This window comes from Trachemys scripta, chromosome 2, assembly GCF_013100865.1.
Source record: "Trachemys scripta elegans isolate TJP31775 chromosome 2, CAS_Tse_1.0, whole genome shotgun sequence".
Taxonomy (NCBI): Eukaryota; Metazoa; Chordata; order Testudines; family Emydidae; genus Trachemys; species Trachemys scripta.
In genome coordinates, this window is record NC_048299.1 from 156174560 (window position 1) to 156199824 (window position 25265).

General features: G+C 39.3%; 1 protein-coding gene across 1 annotated transcript in view; it reads left to right on the plus strand.

Annotated features, from left to right (window-relative positions):
* Window positions 1-25265, plus strand: part of LOC117873033 (disintegrin and metalloproteinase domain-containing protein 18-like) — a 46225-nt gene that overhangs the window by 14987 nt on the left and 5973 nt on the right. The window contains exons 7-20 of the mRNA XM_034762014.1: window positions 4542-4607; window positions 5359-5430; window positions 6994-7160; window positions 7470-7551; window positions 8304-8440; window positions 10221-10404; window positions 10698-10787; window positions 12949-13147; window positions 14742-14850; window positions 15706-15889; window positions 18926-19006; window positions 20013-20130; window positions 22578-22737; window positions 24128-24160. Coding sequence (XP_034617905.1) covers window positions 4542-4607; window positions 5359-5430; window positions 6994-7160; window positions 7470-7551; window positions 8304-8440; window positions 10221-10404; window positions 10698-10787; window positions 12949-13147; window positions 14742-14850; window positions 15706-15889; window positions 18926-19006; window positions 20013-20130; window positions 22578-22737; window positions 24128-24160 — 1682 coding nt within the window. The remainder of the gene's footprint in view (window positions 1-4541; window positions 4608-5358; window positions 5431-6993; window positions 7161-7469; window positions 7552-8303; window positions 8441-10220; window positions 10405-10697; window positions 10788-12948; window positions 13148-14741; window positions 14851-15705; window positions 15890-18925; window positions 19007-20012; window positions 20131-22577; window positions 22738-24127; window positions 24161-25265) is intronic.

The following is a 25265-nucleotide window of genomic DNA, read 5'->3' on the forward strand; positions in this document are numbered from 1 at the left end:
ACAACAGACAAGATGTTGCTGGTGCCAGTGGTTGAGAGTGAAGAGTGACTGGAGGGACATTTAACTATCCCATCAGAGAACTGGTGGCATTTCAAAGAGCAAAAATAAGACCCAAATGGCACAGGAGGCATGAAGTTCTCCAGAGATGTTTGAGGTTTAAGGCCTTGGTCCCCCAGAAGCTTCCATTGGACAAGGGAGACCAATTCATAGAGTGGAGTGGGAGGGAAATTATTTTTGATTGAGACTAAAATTTGGCATCAGAATGTCTGATTTTTCACTTTTCAAGAATCTGGAAAGTGATGGCATTTGGCTGGTTTGGCCAGCTGTGCATATTACTTCTGTGGCTCCTTGGTTCAGAAGTTTTGCTAATAATGAAGAGTTAGGCCTGGTCTACACTATGAGTTTAATTCGAATTTAGCAGCGTTAAATCGAATTAACCCTGCACCCGTCCACACAACGAAGCCATTTCTTTTGAAATAAAGGGCTCTTAAAATTGATTTCTGTACTCCTCCCCGACGAGCGGAGTAGCGCCCAAATTGATATTGCCATTTCGAATTAGGGTTAGTGTGGCTGCAATTCGATGGTATTGACCTCCGGGAGCTATCCCACAGTGCACCATTGTGACCACTCTGGACAGCCCTCTGAACTCGGATGCACTGGCCAGGTAGACAGGAAAAGCCCCGTGAACATTTGAATTTTATTTCCTGTTTGTCCAGTGTGGAGAGCACAGGTGACCACAGAGAGCTCATCAGCACAGGTAACCATGCAGGCCGATAATCGAAAAAGAGCACCAGCATAGACCGTACGGGAGGTACTGGATCTGATCGCTATATGGGGAGAGGATTCAGTGCTAGCAGAACTTCATTCTATAAGACGAAATGCCAAAACTTTTGAAAAAATCTCCAAGGGCATGATGGAGAGAGGCCACAATAGGGACTCAGATCAGTGCCGCGTGAAAGTCAAGGAGCTCAGACAAGCCTATCAAAAAACAAAGGAGGCAAATGGTCGCTCCGGGTCAGAGCCACAGACATGCCGCTTCTACGCCGAGCTGCATGCAATTCTAGGGGGGGCCGCCACCACTACCCCACCTCTGACCGTGGATTCCGAGGCGGGGGTAATCTCATCAGCCACACCTGAGGATTCTGTGGACCGGGAAGAGGAGGAGGAGGAGGAGGAGGACGAGCTTGCTGAGAGCACACAGCACTCCGTTCTCCCCAACAGCCAGGATCTTTTTCTCAGCCTGACTGAAGTACTCTCCCAAGCCAGTATCCAAGACCATGACCCCATGGAAGGGACCTCAGGTGAGTTTACCTTTTAAAATATAAAACTTGTTTTAAAAGCAAGTGTTTTTTAATGATTACTTTGCCCTGAGGACTTGGGATGCATTCGTGGCCAGTACAGCTACTGGAAAAGTCTGTTAACGTGTCTGGGGATGGAGCGGAAATCCTCCAGGGACATTTCCATGAAGCTCTCCTGGAGGTACTCCAAAAGCCTTGCCACAAGGTTTCTGGGCAGTGCAGCCTTATTCCGTCCTCCATGTTGCCCGGATCTGCATCTATGATCTCTAGCAGCAAAGCCACAGGCACTCAATATTAAGAGGCAAAATGCGACCTTGCGCAGAAATCACATATGCTATGTAATGTGAATAGTGTTGTTCACCGTGAAAGAGTATAAGCATTGTTCTGTAAAATGTATCTTTAAAAAAAATTTTCTCCTTTTTTCCCCTCCCTCCAGCAGCTGCAAATTTTTCAAGCCTCCCTCCTCCGTCCTGAAGGCTATCTCAGATAAGGCGTCAGAAAAAGATGACGCGAGATGAGATGTTTGCGGAAATCATGGAATCCACCCGTAGTGAAAGAGCTCATCTGAATGAGTGGAAGGACACGGTTTCAAAGTATAGGAAAGATGCCAGTGAACGTGAGGACATGAGGGACCAACGTGAGTACAGGAGGGACCAACGTGAGGAGAGGAGAGACGCTCGAGATGAGAGGTGGCAGCAGGAAGATCAGAGGAGGCAGGATGCAATGCTGGGGCTACTGCATGAGCAAACAGACATGCTCCGGCGTCTGGTGGAGCTTCAGGAATGGCAGCAGGATCACAGACTGGTGCTACAGCCCCTGTATAACCCCCCTCTCCCCTCACCATGTTCCATAGCCTCCTCATCCAGACGTGTAAGAATGCGGGGGGGTGGGGGTGGGGTGGAGGCTCCGTGCACCCTCCCATTCCACCCCAGTGAACAGCCCAAGCAAAAGGCTGTCATTTTTTTAACCTTTTTTTAGTGGCCTTTTCTTTCCCGCCGATCCTCCTCCCAAACCCCACCCGGGTTCTCTCCCTCTTTTTATAATCAATTAATAAAGAATAAATGATTTTTAAACGATGGTGACTTTATTTCCTTTGAAAGCAAGCTGTGATCGAAGGGGGAGGGTGGGTTCCTTACAGAGAATGAGTCAATAAATGGGGAGGGTTTTCATCAAGGAGAAACAAACAGAAATTTCACACTGTAGCCTGGCCAGTCATGAAACTGGTTTTCAAAGCTTCTCTGATGCGTAGCGCTTCCTGGTGTGCTCTTCTAATCGCCCTGGTGTCTGGCTGCGCGTAATCTGCAGCCAGGAGATTTGCCGCAGCCTCCCACCCCGCCATAAAGGTCTCCCCCTTACTTTCACAGAGACTGTGGAGCACACAGCAAGCAGCAATAACAATGGGGATATTGGTTTGGCTGAGGTCTGACCGAGTCAGTAACGATCGCCAGCGACCTTTTAAACGTCCAAATGCACATTCTACCACCATTCTGCACTTGCTCAGCCTGTAGTTGAACAGCTCCTGACTCCTGTCCAGGCTGCCTGTGTATGGCTTCATGAGCCATGGCATTAAGGGGTAGGCTGGGTCCTCAAGGATAACTATTGGCATTTCAACATCCACAACGGTTATTTTCTGGTCCGGAAAGTAAGTCCCTTGCTGCAGCCCTTTAAACAGAGTAGTGTTCCTGAAGACGCGAGCATCATGAACCCTTCCCGGCCAGTCCACGTTGATGTTGGTGAAACGTCCCTTGTGATCCACCAGTGCTTGCAGCACCATTGAAAAGTACCCCTTGCGGTTTATGTACTGGGTATCCTGGTGCTCCAGTGCCAAGATAGGGATATGGGTTCCATCTATCGCTCCACCACAGTTAGGAAATCCCATTGCAGCAAAGCCATCCACTATGATCTGCACATTTCCCAGAGTCACTACCTTTCATAGCAACACCTCAGTGACTGCATTGGCTACTTGCATCACAGCAGCCCCCACATTAGATTTGCCCACTCCAAATTGATTCCTGAGTGACCGGTAGCTGTCTGGCGTTGCAAGCTTCCACAGGGCTATCGCCACGCGCTTCTCAACTGTAAGGGCTGCTCTCATCTTGGTATTCTGGCGCTTCAGGGCAGGGGAGAGAAAGTCACAAAGTTCCATGGAAGTGCCCTTATGCATGCGAAAGTTTCGCAGCCACTGGGAATCGTCCCACACCTGCAACACTATGTGGTCCCACCAGTCTGTCCTTGTTTCCTGGGCCCAGAATCGGCGTTCCATGGATAGAACCTGCCCCCTTAACAACATGATCTCCAAAGCACCGGGGCCTGCAGTTTGAGAGAATTCTGTGTTCATGTCCGTGTCCATGTCCATGTCCTCATCACTCTTGTCGCTGCGCTGCCATTGCCGCCTCCTCCTCGCCTCATTTTTCTGGTCCTGGTTCAGCATAAACTGCACGAGAATGCGCGAGGTGTTTACAATGTTCATGATGCTGTCTTGAGCTGAGCGGGCTCCATGCTTGCCATGGTATGGAATCTGCAGTGTTCACCCAGGAAAAAAGGCGTGAAACGGTTGTCTGCCGTTGCTTTCATCGAGAGAGGGGTGAGGCTGTACCCAGAACCACCTGCGAGAATGTTTTTTGCCCCATCAGGCACTGGGATCTCAACCCAGAATTCCAATGGGCGGGGGAGACTGCGGGAACTATGAGATAGCTATGGGATAACTACCCACAGTGCAACGCTCCGGAAATTGACACTAGCCCCGGTACATGGATGCACACTGCCGAATTAATGTGCTTAGTGTGGCCGCATGCATTCGACTTTATACAATCTGTTTCCAAAATTCGAATTCTCTAAATTCGGATTAATCCCGTAGTGTAGACATACCTTTAGTGTTGTTATCAGTTGTGTAGTCTGTTTTATACTCATCTCTATTTTCTTAATATTGTGGTACAGAAATTAAGACCAAATTATGCTGAAGTTTTTGGAATCTGTTATTGTTATTTGTATTACTGAATCTTTTAGTCTAACAAATAATGTACCATAGGTTTATAAGGTTATGATTGTTTCCAGAAATATAGAACTCTCTCCATGAAAGGATAATGGTGGTGTTTTTGAGCAGCACAGCTGAGCATAGGTAGTCAAGCTAAAAATCTAGTGTTAAGGAATGTACCTCCTTATTAATTAATCTCACAGTGTTAATAAGTGATACAAAAGGTAAAATGTTGAAATAATTACGAAATGTTGAAGGCTTTTTTTCAGTCAATGTCAGATGTCACTAAATCCCCCAGATACCTGGAAATCGATGTCATTTTGGACAAGGGTTTGGTAAGTCCATATCAGTCAAATTTGCTTTACTTCATATATTTCCATTACTTTTTAAAACACGTCATAAAAATGCATGGTTTTAAGGCTGTCCTTCTAAAGGTCTGGGATGTAATAATCAACTATCACTAAGGTTAAGATTTTGTCTTGGGTATTTTTAGTAAAAGTCACGGACAGGTCACGGGCAATAAACAAAAATTCACATAAGCCTATGACTTGTCCTTGACTTTTACTAAAAATACCCTTGCCAGGATGGGGAGGACAGTCAGAGCCTCAGCTGCTGCTCCTGCAGTGGGGCTTACCCAGCCTGGTCGCTAATCCAGCCCCAGCTGCTGCTCCTGAGGCCACTTCTTCAGTGGCAGTGGCCACTGCTCCGGCCCCAGGCTGCTGCTCTGGCCCTGGGGACTGCTCCATCCCCAGGCCACTCTCCTGCCGTTGTTCCTGGGCAGGGGCTGACAGCTATTCCAGCCCTACTGCTGTGGCGGGCTGAAGCCAAAGAAATCATGGATGTCAGTTAAAATAATGGAATCTGGAATTATCAGATATATAGTAGCCATTTTGTCAAAGGATCAATGCATATTTTGTTTATGGACTTGGAAGGAAACCGAGAATGAAAATAATTAGACACATTTGAATGCTCAGAATTTGAGGCTCATGTGAACATTCCACTGCTTCATCAGGGAAATGACTGACCAAAAAATGTTGTATTGTAATGATTTTTAGCTGTTACTTAAAGAATTGTGTTATTTTCCAGTACAACTATCTGGGTTCAGACAAGGATCTTATAACAGAAAAAATAGTCCAGCTTCTTGGATTTGTCAACAGTGTAAGTTACTGCCTTTTTTGTTTCATATTGAAATGAAATTTGGATGTTTTACTTTGATATTATTAAAGGTCAAAGATTTTCTAGATTTTCTCATTTTCTCCAGGGAATTGTTTAGTTTTGATTTTAACTCTTGGCTCTCAAGTTTTTGGCTCATGACAGCAAGGAGCTCTTTATAGCAATTAGAGAAAAAACATTTAAGTGCATCACCTCAAGCTTTCTCTGAAGTCTTGTCTAGACTGGTTAAAAAGGTGGGGTTTTTAAACTTGTTGCCTCAGACAGTTATGTTATGTAACATGTTTTAATTCAGTGATGTTTAAAAACACATTAGCACCTAGTGTAGGCAGGTTTAGCCTCTTTCACAATGTTAGCCAATCATAATCAACCCTAGATTCCACCCACAGACCGTGGTGCTCTCATCCATCTGAGAGTGTAAGAACTCTGCAGTATACCGTCCCCAGTTTTTGTCCATTTGTGTCCCTCAGGAAAGTGAAAATCTGTCTGCCTGTCTACATGGGGCAGTTATATCAGTATAAGGTGGCATGTGACTATAAACCACTAAGTTATGCCAGTGTAACACACACACCCCACGTGAACACTCTTATTCTGGTATAAGAGTCCCTTTTTCTGGTTTAGTTTATTAGCAGTTTAAGCTAAACTGAAAAAAGCCACCCTTATTCCAAGATATGAGTGTCCACACAGGGTTATTATACTGTTAACTATACCAGTATAATTATAACAGTATAACTGGAAAATGTTCCCATGTAGACAAGCCCTAAAATTGTTTTATTCCTCTTTTAGCATTTGTTTTGACTCTTGGTTCTTTTGTTTTTGGTTTCTAATTAGTATTTTACTTTTATAAATTTTTTGTCTAGCTTTATTATCTGTTTTCTGTTTGCCATAAGTCATTTTGATTCTAGGTGTCTGCTTTTCTCCTGAGATACAAACAGTAACAGATCTCCACTTTGTAATCACTTGTCCAGAGCCCTGATATCTCTAAACCTGTTGACGCCAGCAAGGGTTGCTCCTCGGTGCTTCCAATTTTCCATTTCTTCCTTATGTCTCACAAAGGAGGAGGAACTTTGAAGAGATTGCTGTATTGGTGCATCTCTAGGCTTATTAAACAGCTGCCAATCAGAAAATCAATTTTTTCCCTATCAAAAATTTTCTATTCTCATTCAGCCTTTTGTAATAAAAAAAAATGGAAAATTTTTGTTTGCCTCTGAAATTGTAGTGTTGTGGACATGATCAGGGTTAGGGCTTATAACCTGTTATTTATTTGAATATATGCAATACTTATGAATCCTCTTTTTATTAACAGAAACCCCTCCTCTCAGAACCATTGGGTTTGGTCTGCTGGGCAAGCACTATGTATTTTGTTAGCATTTTTCTCTTCCCATTCCTCTTTTAGTTTTACAGATGTTGGAGAGAAGTGCCCCCGCAACCAAGTGCTGTTATATGATGTCCATTTTGCTCGGTTGGGCCTTTAGCTTAATCTTTATAAAATTAAAATACTGCTATGCATAAAATATAATTGAACATCTGTTTCTTCTGTTGTATTTTCAGATGTTTACCCCCCTTAATATGACAATTGTACTGTCTTCTTTGGAGTTTTGGACAGATAATAATAAAATTCGTACAACGGGGGAAGCTGATGAGATACTACAAAGATTTTTACAATGGAAAGAATCTTACCTTGTTCTACGGCCACATGATGTGGCATATTTATTCGTGTAAGAAGAACATTTCTCTATTATTAAAAAAGCACACTGGAAATCTTTTAGACTGTCATAGCATGGACCAACACAATTTCACAAGACCAACAAACATCTCTTGTAAAAATAATAGAACAGACACTATGAATTATTATAAATATAATTCTAGATGTACTGTGTTTACAAAATATTTTCAGATTTCTCAGAGTGTTTATATTGTAAACAATAGAAAGTAAAAGTTAAACTATAAAAAACAAACAACATTGTCATTTTAAACACTGCTACGAAGAACATAGTTATATTCAAGAGTCTGTTTTTGTGTTTTAGTTACAGGGACCACCCTAGTTATGTAGGGGCAACATTTGCAGGAAGGATTTGTCTCAGAAACTATGCTGGAGGAGTTGCCTTGGTATAGTATTATTGGATTTACACTGCTAGTGAACATTGTAACACTGGCTTCAGAAGGAGTGGTGGTGGGTGCTCAGCATCCGTGAAGAAAGAGCTCATTTGTATTTAGATGTGTTAAATAGGGATTTGGATTCTTGACTTTAGGCACTTGGTTAGAAAAATTTGGCCTAAAGTGCATAAGTATATCTTACAGTAGAACTTTGAATTTTAGGGTTTTACTTGCTCTATAGTCTCCTCTTAGCCCTTTAAGGTACTTTAGAGCTGTAATTCGGAAGGTGCTGAGTATTCTGGCACTAATCCAGCAAAGCATTTAAGCATGCTTATCTATAACTATGTGAGTAGTCCCATTAACTTGAGACTGATCATGAATTAAGGTTAAGCACAATTTTAAATATTTTGCTACATCAAGGCAGAAGTTAGCACTTTGCAGGATTGAATCTTAAGAACAGTTACCATATGCAATACAATATGCATTTCTTTTACATATTGCATGTCAAGTTCTGCACTGTTTTTCACATCCTGGGCATCTTCATTGCTCTCATTTGAGTTTTCCAGAATGTAAATCAACATGAACTTTGGCCTTGTATTGAAGACAAGCATCTTAAGGTTCTTTACATAAAAGTACAGAAATTTGTATAAAATACGACCTGACTACATTGGGCAGGAAACCGAAAGGTTTAGAATTTTATCATCGTTTTTGTTTCTTTAACTGAGTTACTTTGATGATAATTTTCAGGTTTTTTTCTTATTTAGTATCAAAGGGCTGTAACACTGGAGACATTTTCAGTCATCATTGCACAGCTGCTGGGGCTTAGTCTGGGAATAACATATGATGATTCTAAGGACTGTCAGTGTCCAGGATACACCTGCATAATGCACACCAAAGCAGTGTAAGATTTTTATATTTATATACATCATGTAACACTGCATTATTATTATTGAGAACTGTTTTCCTGTGGCTTGCAAGTTCAATCATTATAAATGACCATGGATTCTGATTTAAGTGGTTGTGTGAAGTGCTGAGTGCCTCCTGTGCAGTGTGAGAACCCTCAAATTAGCATGTTGTCAATGGAAGTCTTGGGTGTTAGTTATGTATACCCAAAAAATAACTAATTTCTAAAGAACATATCTGAAAATAATTTTTCACATCTGCATGCAAGTATACATTATTCATGTTTATATTGTAAGGTTCATAGTAGGCATAGTAGATTTTTGTTACCTTTCCCATGTATTAATGAGCTTAGAGTGGAACAGAATTCACTGTTGGCTTGTTCATATTTTTGTAATGCTTTATTTAATTAGTTTTCTGTTTGTGTGATTCTGCATGGAAAGGGTTAATTTTCAAAGTCTGGCATGATCATTACAGTTACTGGCCGTCATGTGCTTAAAATCCTTTAGACCGTTGAAAGTGGTGGAAAGAGTCTAAACTCTGTTGGACAAAGTCTGCAATAGTCTGCAAGTCTGCAATAAGGGAGCAATCTCACTGAAATCTGTGTGATTGCATGCATGTAACAATGCAAAATTTGTCCCGTGGCATTCACTGGGCGTTACTTTGCTCTTTTTCTAGGAAACTGCTTTTAATTATTTTTTGGATAAAACATTCAAGGTCATATGACTAAGCCTCAAATTGTATTTTCAATATATATAGTCAATTCAGATAAGATCAAGCCAAGCTAAAAATGAGCTACTCTGTACTGCTCCGGAAATCTTCTGAAAGTGTTCACAAGCTAATAAGCTAACCAGTGGCTCAGGGGACTGTCAATAGGATCACTTAACCCTGCTGTCACTGAGTCAAATCCAGCCAAGGGACCCTATGGAAACAGATGCCTGTGACTAACTCAGGGAAACTGTTCACACACTGAAGTGTTTTCAGTATTGGGGCCTAGGTTTATTGTGAAAAATAATCATTAGTAGCTGGTGGCAATTAATTTATATGAAATGAGTTCATAAATCCAAAAGGAACTATATTATGCTCATCTGTTCTGGTGTTCTGCATAACACAGGCCATAGAATCTCACCTGGTAATTTGTTCATCAAATAAATAACTTCTGTTTGAGGTATGGCATATCTTTTCTAGTTTTTAATGGACAGATGTCCGTGTTACAAAAACCATCATCAGAATCTAGCTCTACAATGAGATTGTTCAACTTCAATTTATTTTTCTCAGGTACAGGGAGATTTGATCTGTGTATTGATAAAATGGCTCAGGATATTGTAACTCTTTATTATTTATGTAATGTTTTGTGTCTATGTGATTTAAAGGAAACTAAGGCCATTATAAATAATCCAGTGATGTGATTTTGTTAATATTTCACATAAAGTTTTAGTTTATAAGAAAATAAATGAAAATGTATTTCCATTATCCGTTAATAACCCTAACATATTTAGATATTCCATGTTTTACCTCTGGGAAGATAAAGGCACAATTAAGTTAGCGGATATCTCTGATAAAGGAATATTAATATCTTTCTCAATAAAACAAAATGATGGTATTCTAGTTGCTAATTTCTGCCAATTTTTATTCTTAAGACATTATTGAATGCAGTTTTACAAAATGAACTGAAAGACCCTCAGCTGAATATTTTGGAAAGTAGCATTAATGATATTAAGTACTCCAGGATCGTTAATATCTTCAATTGGTATAATTTTTCATTGATAATTTATTTTTAGACTTTCCAATGGAGTAAAAGCCTTTAGCAGCTGCAGCATTAGAGACTTCAAAAGTTTTATAAAACATAGGGGAGGAGACTGCCTCTCTAACAGGCCCTATTTGAATACGTCCTACAAGAGGGCTTCAGTCTGTGGCAATCGTATTGTGGAAAGAGGAGAGCAGTGTGACTGTGGCTCAGCACAGGTTAGTACTCAATACCAGAAAGCCTAAGTAGTGTAAAATTCCACTGTTCTCAGTTTAGAAGAATGGTGCTTTGAGAGTTAGTACCCAACTGAAATTTGGGAAAGTCACTGAAGGACTTACATATATTTATAAACAGTTTTCATGTTGGTATTAACCTTGTTGTTGCTTGACACTCATTTTTCTTTGGGGATCTTTCAAGTTGTTATTCTTAAGGAATGAGAATCTTGGACAGACAGACTCTTTAGAGAAGGAAAATTTTAGAATAGCTAATGCGTCTATGGTTTATTTTTCAGGAGTGTGCAAAAGATAAATGCTGCACTAACAAATGTAGACTTAAGCCAAGAGCAAAGTGTGGTACTGGATTATGTTGCCAAAACTGTAAGGTAAGGTGTATATTCAGGATTATCATATGTTTAACACAATTTCTAAATTTTGGAGAGACTCTGTTCACTCCATAGTTAAAGATGAAAACCAGCTTTCCATTTGTGTGCACTCATACTCACACTTTGTGAAAACTGCCCTTCATACTTGACATTTGCCTGGGTGGTCTTTGGCCAAAGGGAGCATTTTAATGGCGTTTTTAATTTGAATCAGACAACACTTTTCTGATATGGAAGTTTGGGGGAAAATATTATTTTGAAAATTCTTTTTTCCCTTTTTTAGTCAAAAAATGTCTTGGCCTAGAAGTCCTGTGAAGTTCATCAACTTGGTCAAAGCTCAGAAAATCCACGGGTTTGGTAGGGCTTAAGTGCCACAGTGGGCACCACTGGAGCTCCTGAGTACTGCATGGGTGTAGCGGGGCGAGCACCCCGCTCCGGAGAGAAAGGGGTTAAAATCAGCTCTGGGAAAGGGCTGCCCCGAGGAGCCAATCAGGGGAAGGCAGGTAGCAGCCAATCCAGGCCTGGAAGGGCTGGTATAAAGAGGGCTGTGAGCTAGGAGGCAAGCAGTCTCACTCCAGCCTTGGCATGGCAAGGACCGGGTTGTCTGGGAGCACAGGGTACCTTCAACAGAGCAGTGTTGGGGGAGGGGCAGGCTGAGCTGAGCTGGGGAGCTCAGGCCTGGCGACCTCCCAGGCTGAGGCCTAACAGGAAGACCTAAGGAGGTACTGGGGCTGCAGGGAAAGGCAGCAGGTCCAACCCCCTAGCCAATGATGAGTGGCCATTGCAGACTGCAGTTTGCCCCTGAGTAAAGGGGCTAGATGAGGACTGGCAGTGTGTCACTGAGGTGAGATGGGCTCAGGGGAATGGGGTTCCCTGGGTGATGGGCAGCACCCCAAGGTAAGGGGCACTGTAGTGTGAGGGACGTGGGGCCTACACGTGGGAGAGATAAAGGGACTGCAGAGGGGTAGGTAACAGTGGGCGAGACACCGTCCCATAGAGGGCGCTCTAGGGCTGAGAGAGCTAATTCCCGGGAGGCGCCGCGGTGGTGAGTCCGTGCTATGCTACAATGGGCTTGTCTTGTGACACATTATAAACCAGTTAGAGCCAGGATTATGACACAAGTCTTCTCAATCACAGTCTCCTACATGAACCACTAAATAATCCTGCCTTCTTTGAAAATGTGAAGTGCTATGTGAATGTTTTTACAACTTATAAAATAAGAGAACAGTACTGCACAAGGGAGAGCAAGCACCTCTGTCTTTATCTTAGTTATACAGCTTTCTGTACAAAATATAGTTGAAGATAGCCTCTGCCCCAGAAAGTTTACAGACTAAATAGACAAGACAGACAAAGGTTGGGAGAGGGAAATATTATTATCACCATATTACACCTGGAGAAACAGAGCACAGAAAGATTAAGTGACTTGCCCATGGTCAAAGCTGTCTGTGGTAGAGATGATAATTGAACCTAGTTCTCCTGAGTCCCAGTCCAGTGCCTTATCTACAGTTTGTCCTTCTGCTCAGTTCCCTTACTTCACCCAAATAAGGTTCCCTTAGCACTAGGGTTTGATGATCTCTTCCTTTCTTTGAAGTTTAGATTGATATATATCTCATCTCTGCACCTTCTAGTAGAACAAGTTCTCCAGACAGGGTCAGCAGGACTATTCACATGTGTAAAATTAAGCATGTGCATAATTTTGCGGGATTAGGGCTTTAAAATGAAATATTTCTGAGATAAAGGATCATATTTTACATGTCATCCAAAAGCTGATACCTCTAACAGTATGATGGCATCGTGGTGGGACATTTTTTCTGTACTCCCGTAGGGGAAGAGTGCCATATGCTAAATCACCAGGGCCACTCTGACAGAGGGCTTGGGAGGCTATCAGTTTATGTTTCATGACAAGGGAAAAATTGATGAAATGATTTAAAAGAACCCTGGGTGACCTGCAGTCATACATATAGTATATATATAAGAATTTTACAAGGAATTTTCACATTCATCACAGTCAGTGACAACCACGTTAAACAGCATATATGTGGTGGTGTTATTTTCTTATTCACTGTATCTTTTCTTGTGCTTTACATATATTCTGTTATTTAAACATTATAGACCATAATCTTTGTAAACCATGCACAGTCTCCTTATTCCTACTTTTTTCTAGTTTAAGGCAAAGAATAAGAAATGTAGACCCACGGCTGATAGTCAGTGTGATCTCAATGAGTACTGCAATGGGTCATCTGCATTCTGTCCACCTGATCTTTATGTTCAGAATGGACACAGATGCGAACACAATACTGCCTATTGTTACAAAGGACGTTGCCAGTCTCCTGATATAGAGTGTCAGAGGATATATGGAAAAGGTAATGGAGACAATTATGTTCTTGTTTGTTCTAAAATCAAGTTCCACTAAATGCTGTAATAATAATAATTAATAATAAAGACTTACATAGCAACTTTCATCCATATATCCAAAACGCTTTATAACAGTGATTAACCATATTTATTCCTTTGTATTGATGGTGGGGAAATGAGGTATAGAGTGGCCAAATTACTTGTCTAAAGTTGTCCAATGATATTAAACATTGTTATAAAGGCATGGCGGTTATCCAGAAGCTTAGATTTGATAGAAATAAAGTAAAAATGAAGTGGTGATTGTAAATTAAAATTCATTTGTAAAATATGTCTTCTTTTTTGCTAACCAAATAGCAGACTAGAAAACCAATTCCGAACAGATCTCACTCTTTGCTGCAGGGTAGATTAATTTAAATCATTATTCAAATCAGCAAGCAGGAAACCTTGATCTAAATAATCAAATTTAATCATGTTTTGCATTTGTACTTTTTCACTATTTTCCTAGAGAAGGGTCGCTGATTTGTAACCATTAAAACATTGTTGAATTGCAACTAAATATAGCCTTTTCTTTGAATTTTGGTATTACCTGTTGCTAATCAGGAGGATATACAATATATGTACATTTATTTAAGCAGATATATTGCTTAATATACACTTATTCAGATTCTTTATTTTTTGCTTTTTTGTTGTTAGAAAATGATGACTGATGCATTTCATTTTTAAAATAAATGGCGATTCATTTTTTATTTCTGATTTGCGTCAAGCTCTATTTGGATGAAAATTGGAATTCAATTAAAACTGCACAAAACCAACATTTACAATTTTTAAAAATTAGTTAAATAAAACAACCCTAAATGTGCTGAATACACAAGAAAATTTATCAAAACATGTTTTGCTTTAAAACTAATGGATTTATTAAACAAAGGAAATATTGTAGTGAATCGAATTGATTTCTTCAGGTCACCATTTCCTTCATGATTTAAACCTAGTAGATCTTATCCTCTCACACCTAGTTTTTATTCTTAGACTGGAAGAGGAGAACAAGCTTTCCTGTTTTTTCATCTCCCAATTGGTTTCTCAACTTTGAATGAACTAGTTTGGAACTGACTTAGTTGAATAAACTGAAATGTATAAATTATTCTCTTTGCACCTGAAGAAGAGGCTACTGCTGTCTAAAGCTGGTTTAAGACTTCAACAAACTCTGGTTCCAGGTGCTTAGTCAGTGACTTCCACCAGTTCAGTGGTTTGACTTTCTTTAAAACTTCAGCAGTAAATGTACTGCTTAATATTATTTTTGTATTTAATTTAAATGATTACTAGATTATAGTAAATTTAGGCCTTAAGATAGGTTGTTACAATTTGAAATTTAATTTTAAAGTAAGTTTATTTTTACAAAGAAAACTGTATTTAATTTAAATAAAAATACAGTTTGAACAGAAAGATATCTGATTTTTTAATACAGATTTTTATCCTTCCTGGTTTTCTCTAATCCATGTATAGCACCTAGGTACTGCAATGATAAGTATGTTAGAAGTACTGATAGATTAATAAATGATTTAGTGTTCCTTTTAATTATACTTAATCTTATCTCAAAACTTACAGGTTCTAAAAATGCTCCTCTTGCATGTTATGAAGAAATCAATAGTCAAACAGATAGGTTTGGACACTGTGGGAATGATCCGAAGAAAGGATTTCGAACCTGTAGTTGGATGTATGTTTTTAAGGAAAAAAACATATTTATTTTCTGCTTTCCTCTACTGTATGGTGCAAATGTTTACTATCCGTTCAGGCTACTTTAATTTCTTTATAAAATTTCCATTTAGTCTCAGGTGTTCTGTATACATTAGCCTTCGCCATTCTCAAAGAACGTGTAGTTGTTTAGCATCTAGACCTTGATACTGTAGCATGGAATGCAAGTATTAGCAGAAGCTGTGCTTGAATCCAAGTAAGGTTATTGACTAGGCGTATTGCTCCACACTGGACAGAATAGACCTTAATGCCTTGCACACCTGCTTCCTCTTCCACCAGAAGAGCACATGGTACATAAAGGTTGAGGTGTGGACCGTGAATGAACATAACTGAAAAAAACCATGACCTTAAGTTTAATCCTTGCATGTCCATGAAGCACAAAACTATTGGGGCAGGGATGGTGTCCCTAGCCTCTGATTGCCAGAAGCTGGGAATGGGCGATAGGGGATGGATCACTTGATGATTTCCTGTTCTGTTCATTCCCTCTGGGGCACCTGGCATTGGCCACTGTCAGAAGACAGGCTACTGGGTTAGATGGACCTTTGGTCTGACCTAGTATGGCCATTCTGATGTTCTTATATGTGCCCCACTGTGGCCTCATTCCCATTTGCAGGCAAGAGTACTCTGGTGGATTTGCATCAGTTCTCTCCTTATTTCAAAGATCAGTCTTCTGCCTTCTTTGCCCTGCTCATGACCTTTATATCGCTCTAATATGTGCAATACCCCATTTGTTTTCTACAGTTTCATTTTTCTAATGTATTGCTCAATCAGCTGTCACATGTATCATTTTATTTTCCTCTGCTATTGAATTTTATAGGGATGTCACATGTGGAAAGTTAGTTTGTACATATCCAAGTCGCATTCCATTCACTAAAGAAAAAGCTGCTATCATTTATGCTCAAGTGCGCGAGCATGTATGTATATCTTTAGATTATATGAAGCCACCCACAGAGAATGACCCTCTACTGGTTAAAGAAGGCACAAAGTGTGGGCCTGGTAAAGTAAGGAAATATTTTATAAGCATCTAAAATGTCAGTATGTATGTGGACTTTGTAAACTTGATTAAGTTTTAGAAATATTTACCCTTTGGCAACATAGCTCAAGGTTATTCATTACTGATGTTTTATTTACTTACTCATTTAACTCCAGAGGAAAAATTTCAGTCTAGAGTGATTATGGATGATTATTGTAGACCTTTAGAATGATAGATGTCATCTAGTCCAACCCCCTGCTCAAAGCAGGACCAATCCCCAACTAAATCATCCTAGCCAGGACTCTGTCAAGCCTGACCTTAAAAACCTCTAAGGAAGGAGATTCCACCACCTCCCTAGGTAACCCATTCCAGTGTTAGCCACATGACTAATCCCTGTGCCTTGTTTTAATTCACTATAATGTATTTTAAACTGTTAGAGAATTACTTTATTACTACTTAATCATCATTATTATTTGTTTTACAGTAGTGCCTAGAGGTCCTAGTCCCATTGTAGCTGGTGCTATATAAACATATATAAAAAAGAGTCCCTTCCACAAATTGCTTACAGTCTCAGTAATTGTCATTAGGGGGCTGCAAAATAGTGTTACCCTAGTTAAGTGTACAACCATGATCATGTTCTAAGTCTGATTTTGGATTCCTCCCTCCACCAATATATAAAATAAAATCAAGGTTGAAATGTGCTGTTTTAGGGGAGAAGATAATTTAAAAACAAATATTTACTAAAATAATAAGCAGTGGTACAAGTGGAGAATCCTGGCCAACACAGGCACTGAAAAAGGCCTGATTTAAGAAGGCGTTCAAGTACAAAGTGACTGAGCTGCTAATAAAAATATGCAATCTCTCTTAAAAAAAAAAACAAAAAAACACCAACTAAATCAGAGGATCGGAGAGTAGCAAATGTTGCTTTTAAATGAGTCTAGGTGTGATCCAGGAATTAGAGACCTGTAAACTTTACGTCTGTACCTGGTAAATTGGCTGAAATTATAATTAAAGATGGAATAGTAAAATATCTGGAAGATCATGAGTTGATAGACACTAACACTGTTTCTGCAAAGAAAAATCATGTCTCACCAACCTATTAGAATTCTTTGAATGTGTCAGTAAAGTAGTGGATAAAGGAGAACTAGCTGACATAATTTATTTAGACTTTGAAAAGGCCTTTGACAAAGTCCTTCCCAAAAAGCTACTAAAGAGAATAAGTAGTCAGGGGGATTGAGGCAAAGTGTTGTCAAAAATCACTCCTAGTGTAGAAACAGCTTATAACAGCAAAAATCTGCTTTTTCAGGCATAGCTTATTCCAATCCTCCTGAGCGAAATAGACTTTACTGGCAAAAGTAAACTGGCACAGTTTTGCCAGTACAGATACTGCATCTACAGTAGGATGGTGCAGGTATGTCAGTCACAAACCAAACCCCATCACTCTCCTGAACAGAGCTATGTTGAAAAAAATGTGTAGGGTAAACCTGACCTAAAAGACAGGAAACAAAGAACAGTTTTAATCATAGCAAAAGATTAACAGCGGGATGCCTCATAGTTCTATATTAGATCCAGTTTTGTTTAATATATTTACTAATGATATGGGTGAGCAATGAAGTAGCAAATTTGCATATGACACAAAGTGATTTATGGTAGTCAGGACCAGAGAAGACTGTGAGGAACTTCAGAAAGACTTAACCAAGCTGTGTAAGTGGGCAACACAATGGCAAATAAAATTCAATGTTGGCAAATGCAAAGTAAAACATATCGGTGGAAAATATGTACTTCTGATACACTCTGCATAGTTCTACATTAACTGTGTCAACTCAGGAAGGGGACCTGAGCATCACTGTGGATAATTTATTGAAGACCTCTGCTTAATGTGCAGCTGCGGTCAAAAAACGGAACAAGATGTTAGGATGCATAAAAAATGGGATGGAAAATAATATGGAAAATATTATAATGCCATTATATGCACTGATGGTAAACCTTTATGTAGAATATTGTGGGAAGTATTGGTCACCCTATCTCATAAAGGATATTACAGAATTAGAGGGAATTCAGAGAAGGGTGACGAGAGTGATTAGAGGCGTGAAAAACTGTCATATGAAGAGAGATTGAAAAGATTAGTATTGTTTACTTTAGAAGGAAATTAATAAGAGGGGACATGATAAAAGAGTAGAAAATATTGAAGGTCTAGAGAAGGTAGAAATTGAACACAGCCCAGAACAAAGAGTGATGCTAATCCATGCCACCCAGGGGGAGGCTCAGAGTCGGAATTCCTGAAGCTCCCGAATGCACATGGGAGCTCCCTGCTACTGTACCTCATTATGGGGTGCAGCATATTCTTCCACCCCTGTGCCCCATGCATTAGTCTCTTTCCACAGATCAGTGCAGAGGGGGTATGAGGCCATGGCCCTGCTCTCTTTCCCTTTTGGGGTGGATTGTAGCCCGGGTTGCAAGGAGGAGGCAGTCCCTGGACTCTTTGACTCCCTTCTCCAACTTGGCATTGCCGGCAATTGCAGTTGTGTGTGGCCCATACTGGAGCTGCACAACAGAATGAAAAAAGCACCTTGCTTTTCTTCCTCCCACATCTCATGCACCCCTCTAAGGGTAAGGCACAAAGTGGCCCTTAGCAATGGACTCAGCAGCCAATGGAATATAAACTATACCAGAGGAAAAGAACACCAGCAGTTACAGTAGTACTCAACTTAAGAAAACATATGTATTGACAAATCAAAGTGCTTTTGCATTGTTTTTAAAAGTATAAACATACATACTATTTGTAGATGTGGTTATTAACAGTATCTTTTCTTTCATTGCAGTTTTTCTTGAGCATCCCTTCTTAATCTGCCACTCCTATAGAATACAGGCAGCAACAATGAAATTGTTTTCATTCTGCATTGCCAGTTACCCTTTGGCAAGCATTAGGGTATTTCCATAAAGCTGTAATATGGCCTTCCCATTCTAGGCTTCTTTTCAGAGCATGCAGCCAGTATACTGAATGCTAAGATTGTCGGACTCATTTGAATTGGAATTTTATGCTATGGGTTTGTTTGTTGTTTAGGTTTGTATAAACCGCACATGCCAGTTTTATGCAGTCCTGGGATATGATTGTAATCCACAAGTAAAATGCAATGGTCATGGAGTAAGTAACAATAATATTACTATTTTGGTGTTACTGCTTCTATTAATATTGTTCAGGAAGTTCCTTCTTTATGAAACCCCATTTTGAAGTGTCTATGGATTGGCTGTAAAAGTCCTTTTGGGCTTACACTTGGGGTCCAAAATCACAATACCACTGACAGTTATTTATGGGAATAATTGAGTAAAATAATTTACACCATTTTTCTTTCTTAGAACCAGTAACAAAATTAGAATGTGAGAAAGAGATTGTTATGCACAATATAATTATGAAATGATTAATTGCTTGGGCAGATTAGTAAAAGAAAAAATCAAATAAGGGTCAAGATCTGTATCTTTGAACAGGAGGGAACTGCACATGACCACATTAGTGTAGATTTATAAAAAATGTAACATGACTGTAGACAGTGGGAGGAACCATGCTGGTGTAGTGGATTGAGGACAGGAGGGAAAACTAGCAAGTCCCTGAGTTCTAATTTCAGTTTTGCCATTACCTTGGTGTTGACCTTGGGCAAGTCAGTCCACCTCTCTGGTCCAAGGAACAGTAAAGTATAGCATACTTGCCTCACAGGGGTTTATGCTTTATATTTATACAGCTTTTTGAGGAGGTTAGATGCTGTCTTATTTTCAACTCATTGTCTGGTGTATTTTCTGAAGTGTCAGACTGTTCAGTAAAATGTGGGCCTCACCCTATCCCTCTAAAGTCAATGCAAAATTCATATTGATATCAGTGGGAGCAGGATTAGTCCTTGGTCTAGCTAGAACAAGGAGGTTGACAAGAAAAGTGTAATCTCAGAGAACTAGTCTTCAACCTGTGATTCATGACCCCCGGGAGTCCACACACACTGTCTAAGATTTCCAGAGGGCTCTGCGCCTCCATTTGAAATTTTTTAGGGGTCCACAAATGACAAAAGGTTGAAAACCACTGTCTTAGAAGGTACCCAACAGTACTCATCTCTGAGGAAAACTCACTAAATGAGTAATTTTGCTATATTCCCTTGTGCGTTCAGGTATGCAACAATAAGAAACATTGTCATTGTAATCCTGGCTGGAATCCTCCAGATTGCACAACGAAAGGCTCTCCAGTAGGGGGAAGTATTGACAGTGGGCTCCGATTTTTGGACTCTGGTTAGTAATCCAAGCAAATCTGGGAAAACAAATGCCCTTCATCTCACTGACCTGAATTCAGAGACTCTTCTCTAAATGAAAAAGAGTGGGGACATGATACTTTGGTGATGGGCATCTTAGATAAACATACCATCATAATATCCAGAAAATCACACCACCAGTGATGGGGTAGCTAAGAGGAGAACCTGTAAACTGAAATTCTATATTTTTGCGAAAAAAGAATGTTTGTAATACAGGAAATGAGGAATTTGGTATTTTTTTTGTGCTATGTGGTTACTAAATATTATTATATACTACTGAAGTTGCTGGGATTTTTTTTAATGTATTGAATTTTTGAGGTTCACAGAGTATCCAGATATGTTTTGTTAGTTTTTTAATAAATACGAATACATAAATAATACTACTAGACTTCATTTGCTTAATGACATAGCATCAGATTCTAGTCTCAGTTACTTCTGATTTACACAGACACAGTTGAGGGCGGAGTCTGGCCTATACTTATTAATAGGTACTACCATAATACAAATAAATAATAATAATAGTGTCTGTGTTAATAAAATGCTAAAGTATTATATTATCTTATAAACAGATATACAGCCTCTGTTGACAGATAGATGGCACACTGGGCTAATACATCAGGCTTGGAATCATCTCTTTCTCAACACACTGCTAGTTTCTCCAATTCAACCATATAGTACAAATGCTTTTGAGATCTGGAAAGATATCTGTCATTTGAGGATAAGACTGCATGGAAAAGCTTTCATAATCCCTGCCTGCACTCTGTCCACTTTAGTTAGCACAATCAGTGTCTCTCTTTCTTCACTATTAAAATTGATCCCTAAATATTTAAACTACAAAATACAAATATTCACTTTGTTTTGAAAAGTTAACTTTAAAACATATCCATGACTTTGATTTCAAAACTGTTAAGTCTAAAGAAAGTAAAAAAAATACTTTAGGGAATACAGTTGTGTGGAATTAAAACTTGTGACCAAAACTGAAACAGTTTGTGCATCAGAAGCTGGTAAAAAAATTCCAGTGTTGGTGAGGAGGGTCTGTGATATCCAAGCTTTACTGAGTAATCCCCCATTTTACAGATTTTCTTTCTATTTTTTTTGTTAAGCATTGTTAATGGGCTCAGCCCTGTACAAGGTACATGAATAAAGATAATCTCTACACTAGAGAGCTTTCAGTCTAGAAGGAGAAATTGGTGCTGCTGTGAATCTAAAGCTTTTACCGAAGATGATTATTGAATTCTGCCTAAACCGCAATATTATTATAATGTCACTATTTTTTCTAAACCATATAGTCTCAAATGAGGAGTCAAAATTTCACAAGCTCAATGTTAAAGTTGACCTGCAAAGGTTAAAAAAAAAAAAAGGCTTGTGTCCTTTATTCTGCTTTATGATGTATACAGAAGGTCTGGAATTGTATGTTAGTGTATGGTGGGTCTTTGATTGATTTGGATTTTTTCCTTTCAATGTATGCCAAAAATTCAGATCTTACCAGCCTTGTTTTTCCTAGAAGTCTCTAGTGATGACCAAATAACTAGTAAATATGATTGACTGATTAGAAGTGATTTTATTCAAACTATTTAAAACTTTACTTCAAACACCTAACAAACATTCACAAGAAAAGCTCTTTTGTTAGTTATTCAACATCCTCCTGAGCTCCCAAATCCACTACTCTGGGTCCTTCCAGCAAAAACAAGGGAGAGGGACAGAAGACTTTATATTCCTGATATATCTAAGATAAAAAAAAGCAAGGGAAACATATTTCAGGCCTTTTGAAAGATGAGCTACTTTCTTGAGTTGGGAGCTACATCAGATGCCCCTTTAGGGAGAGCACTATTACAATTTCCAGTCAGTTGATCCTCCACCATATCCTTTTAATTGGGTAGTAACAGCATATTAATCTTCCAAGAGCAAGGATGTGCCTATGCAATTTCATGAACAAGAAAGGAAGGTTACTGGAGTTCCTCTGCTCATCCACACTCATGCACCCTACTTTGTTGGAGTTTTCAATCAGCCTTATAATTGTGTGACTGGAACTAAGGGACGAGTGAGTCTGTCACCTTTCAGTAACCTCAGTTCTGAATGCTAGGTCCTGAGGGTGATTGTATGTGGTCCCAATAATTTTACTGCTCTAAATGTTTATGCCACAGATTGTGTATGTTGAGGCAATATATTCAGAGAACTTCATTCCAGTAAGTAACCCTCATTTATTATTAAGCCATGACTATAAATGAGATTCAGGAAATGAGTAAACTTGTACACAAAGTTATCACAATTTCCATTTTTTAACCAAATGGAAACAATATTTTATTCTAGAAAGGACTGTATGCTTTTATAGATAACTTTCTCTCTCTTTCCCCTTATAAACGACACAGAATGCTGGGCGTTGAGCAGCTTGGATTTGTGAAATCTGTTGTGTGTTTTCCTTTCTAGATATGATCTTAGAAAGAGCTTCCCAAAACACTTTGAAGAATTGGCTGCTGCTAAGTTTCTGTCTCTTTCTGCCTGTCCTTGTTGGTTTTATCATCATGATTGTAAAATGGAATGATTTGAGTAGATTCTGCTCAAAGGAGGAGGACTCACAAGCCGATGAGTAAATAATTTTGTTCACCTAATTAACTAATTCCAAGCCTTCATTTACAGAACTGGGATCTCTCTAGGCAGTGGTGGAGGTGATGAGTTCATGAGCAAGATCATATGAATATGAGATGGTTGAATGGACAGTCAGTGGTGTGCATTGGGAACTGTATGCTTTTAAACTTCTGAGACGATTTCGTGAGCATACACAAATGGAGCTGGGCAATAATGGACATACCATGCTAAATACGCTGTTGCAGTAGAAAGGACAGTAACAGAAAAAACTGATTTCAGAAAGTCAGGCCTGTAGCTGTATAAAAGGAGTTAAAGAAAATTGGCTTGAATTCAGTAATACTTGGGAAAATCACAATGGAAAAAGGAAAAATTAAATATTTAAGATACATACAACTGTGGCTTCATATGCCATTGAAAACTAAAAAACTTGAAATGCAACCAAAATCCACCAGTCTAAGTGGAAATGTGAATAGCAGTGTCGGGGACCAACTAAGGGCATTTAAATTGTATGAAGAAAGAGAGATCTGCAAATTAGTTTTAGAAAGATGGAGCCAAACTGTGTCTCAATCTACTACCTTGGGCCCTTATGCCTGTGTCTCTGTCTCCAGTCCCATGTAAATAGGCTTGGAAGGATTAGATTTTCATTGGTGTCAGTAAATGTCAGTTTCACCGAACACACACCAAACAACAGCAACAAAAATTTCCATCAATGGTAATCAAAATTTGCCCATAGGCAAAGAAAGGAAAATGACTGAGAACTTCTTAGACTGTGATTTAAAGGTATTTAATATGGCTATTTTGACATGTGATGTTGACATTTTGTTTTAATGGTCAGAAAGTTTTAACTTGTTGAATCTCAATGTCTACTGTCATTAAATAATTATTGCCTGACCTCCACCATAACTTTCTACAACTGTGAAAATGTAAATGAATACAGATTGAAAAAAAATTCTTAAAACTCATAATATTGCACAACTCTGAACATTTAAATAGGTAAAAGTAAACATTGATATTATCCATCAGAGTTGTAAAAAAATAAAAATGTAATTCTGCCAAGGCTACATGTAAGTCATGGGCACAGGGATTTGCACTAACGGAACCTGATGCAGGACAGGGGCCAAAATCAATATATGGCATTTTCATAATAAGTTGGTTTTTTTTTTACAGAAATTGCACTTTGAAAGTCTTCCTGTCCTGCAGGAAAATAATGTATTTTAGAGGTACTCTGTATTCGTCAGTAGAATTCACTTTAGATAGCAAGAAATTCTCTTCTGAATTGCTGGAATTTTAAAGAGACAGTACTGAATATGCTCTGTAGTTTCGAGACTATGTGAAGCATTTAATTCGTTTTAAATAATCTTCTCTCTCATTTTTTAAAAATCTAAATCTAGATCAGAAGACTTGAGCCTGTCAGACAATCGAAGGTAAGTTTCAAATATGTAGCACACACTCTCTCTCACACTTTACCATTTACATTTTATTTATTACTTGTATTACAAAAGTACTCCAAGGCCCCAATCAGGGTTGGAGCCTATTGTGTTAGGCACAATTCAGGAAAGAGGATAAAACACAGATTCTCTGAGAAAGCTGGTCAGAAGTGGTGTAGTTTCAATACATACCGGTTTATTCTTCAAAATACTGTCTACTCATTATGCCGTAGGTTTTTCTACACGTCTGTTCTGGAATATCCATAATTATATTTGTATTGGTGAAAAATATAAACCTCATAATGTTATGTTGTGTTTGAATATTTTTACAAATAATCAGTGGCATGCAGTGTATTAGATCAAGTGCATTTTGTTAAAGCTGTTTGTGCTCCCAATGCTGAACTATACACATTAAGGAAATGCATAAGCATAACAAACAAACATAAATCCCCTTTTGAAGAGTCTGGCCTGGTTGTTCTATTTATTTGTTGTTGCTATATGCAATGATACGTCTGTTCCCTTCCCCGCTTTTCTGCCACAGTATGTAGGTAATAGCAGAGACCTGAAGACTAAAATGGACCAAGCATAAACCGAAGCTAGGAAGAGAAGGCTGAGATCCTGGTTCTTGGGAAGAAAAAATGAGACTAGATTATAGTTGCAGTGATGTATTTTATAAGCTGTTTTGCTTTTGTGAATAAAATATAGCTTGTCCATAAAGTGCAGTGTAGTTAATGCCTTCAGGTAGCTCTAGGTGAGTTCTCCCCACCTGCACTGCACAGAGGATGGATGTGTGATAGATTTGCCAACATAATGTGAGAGATGCATGTGTTAGCGCTTAGCATCCCAACAAAGACACCCCCGATGCTGCACCACACCTCCCAAACCCCCCCCAGTCTCCACCTCCCATACTGCCTCCAACACCCCTCTACACTGCCCCCACCTCCGAACACCCCTCTACACCGCTCCCACACTGCCCTACCTTCCAACACCCTTCCACACTGCTCCCAACATCCCCCACACCTCCCACCAACCTCACAGTCCCCACCTCCCACATGGCCTTCAACACCCCTCACACTGCCCCATCTCCCAACACCCCTCCACA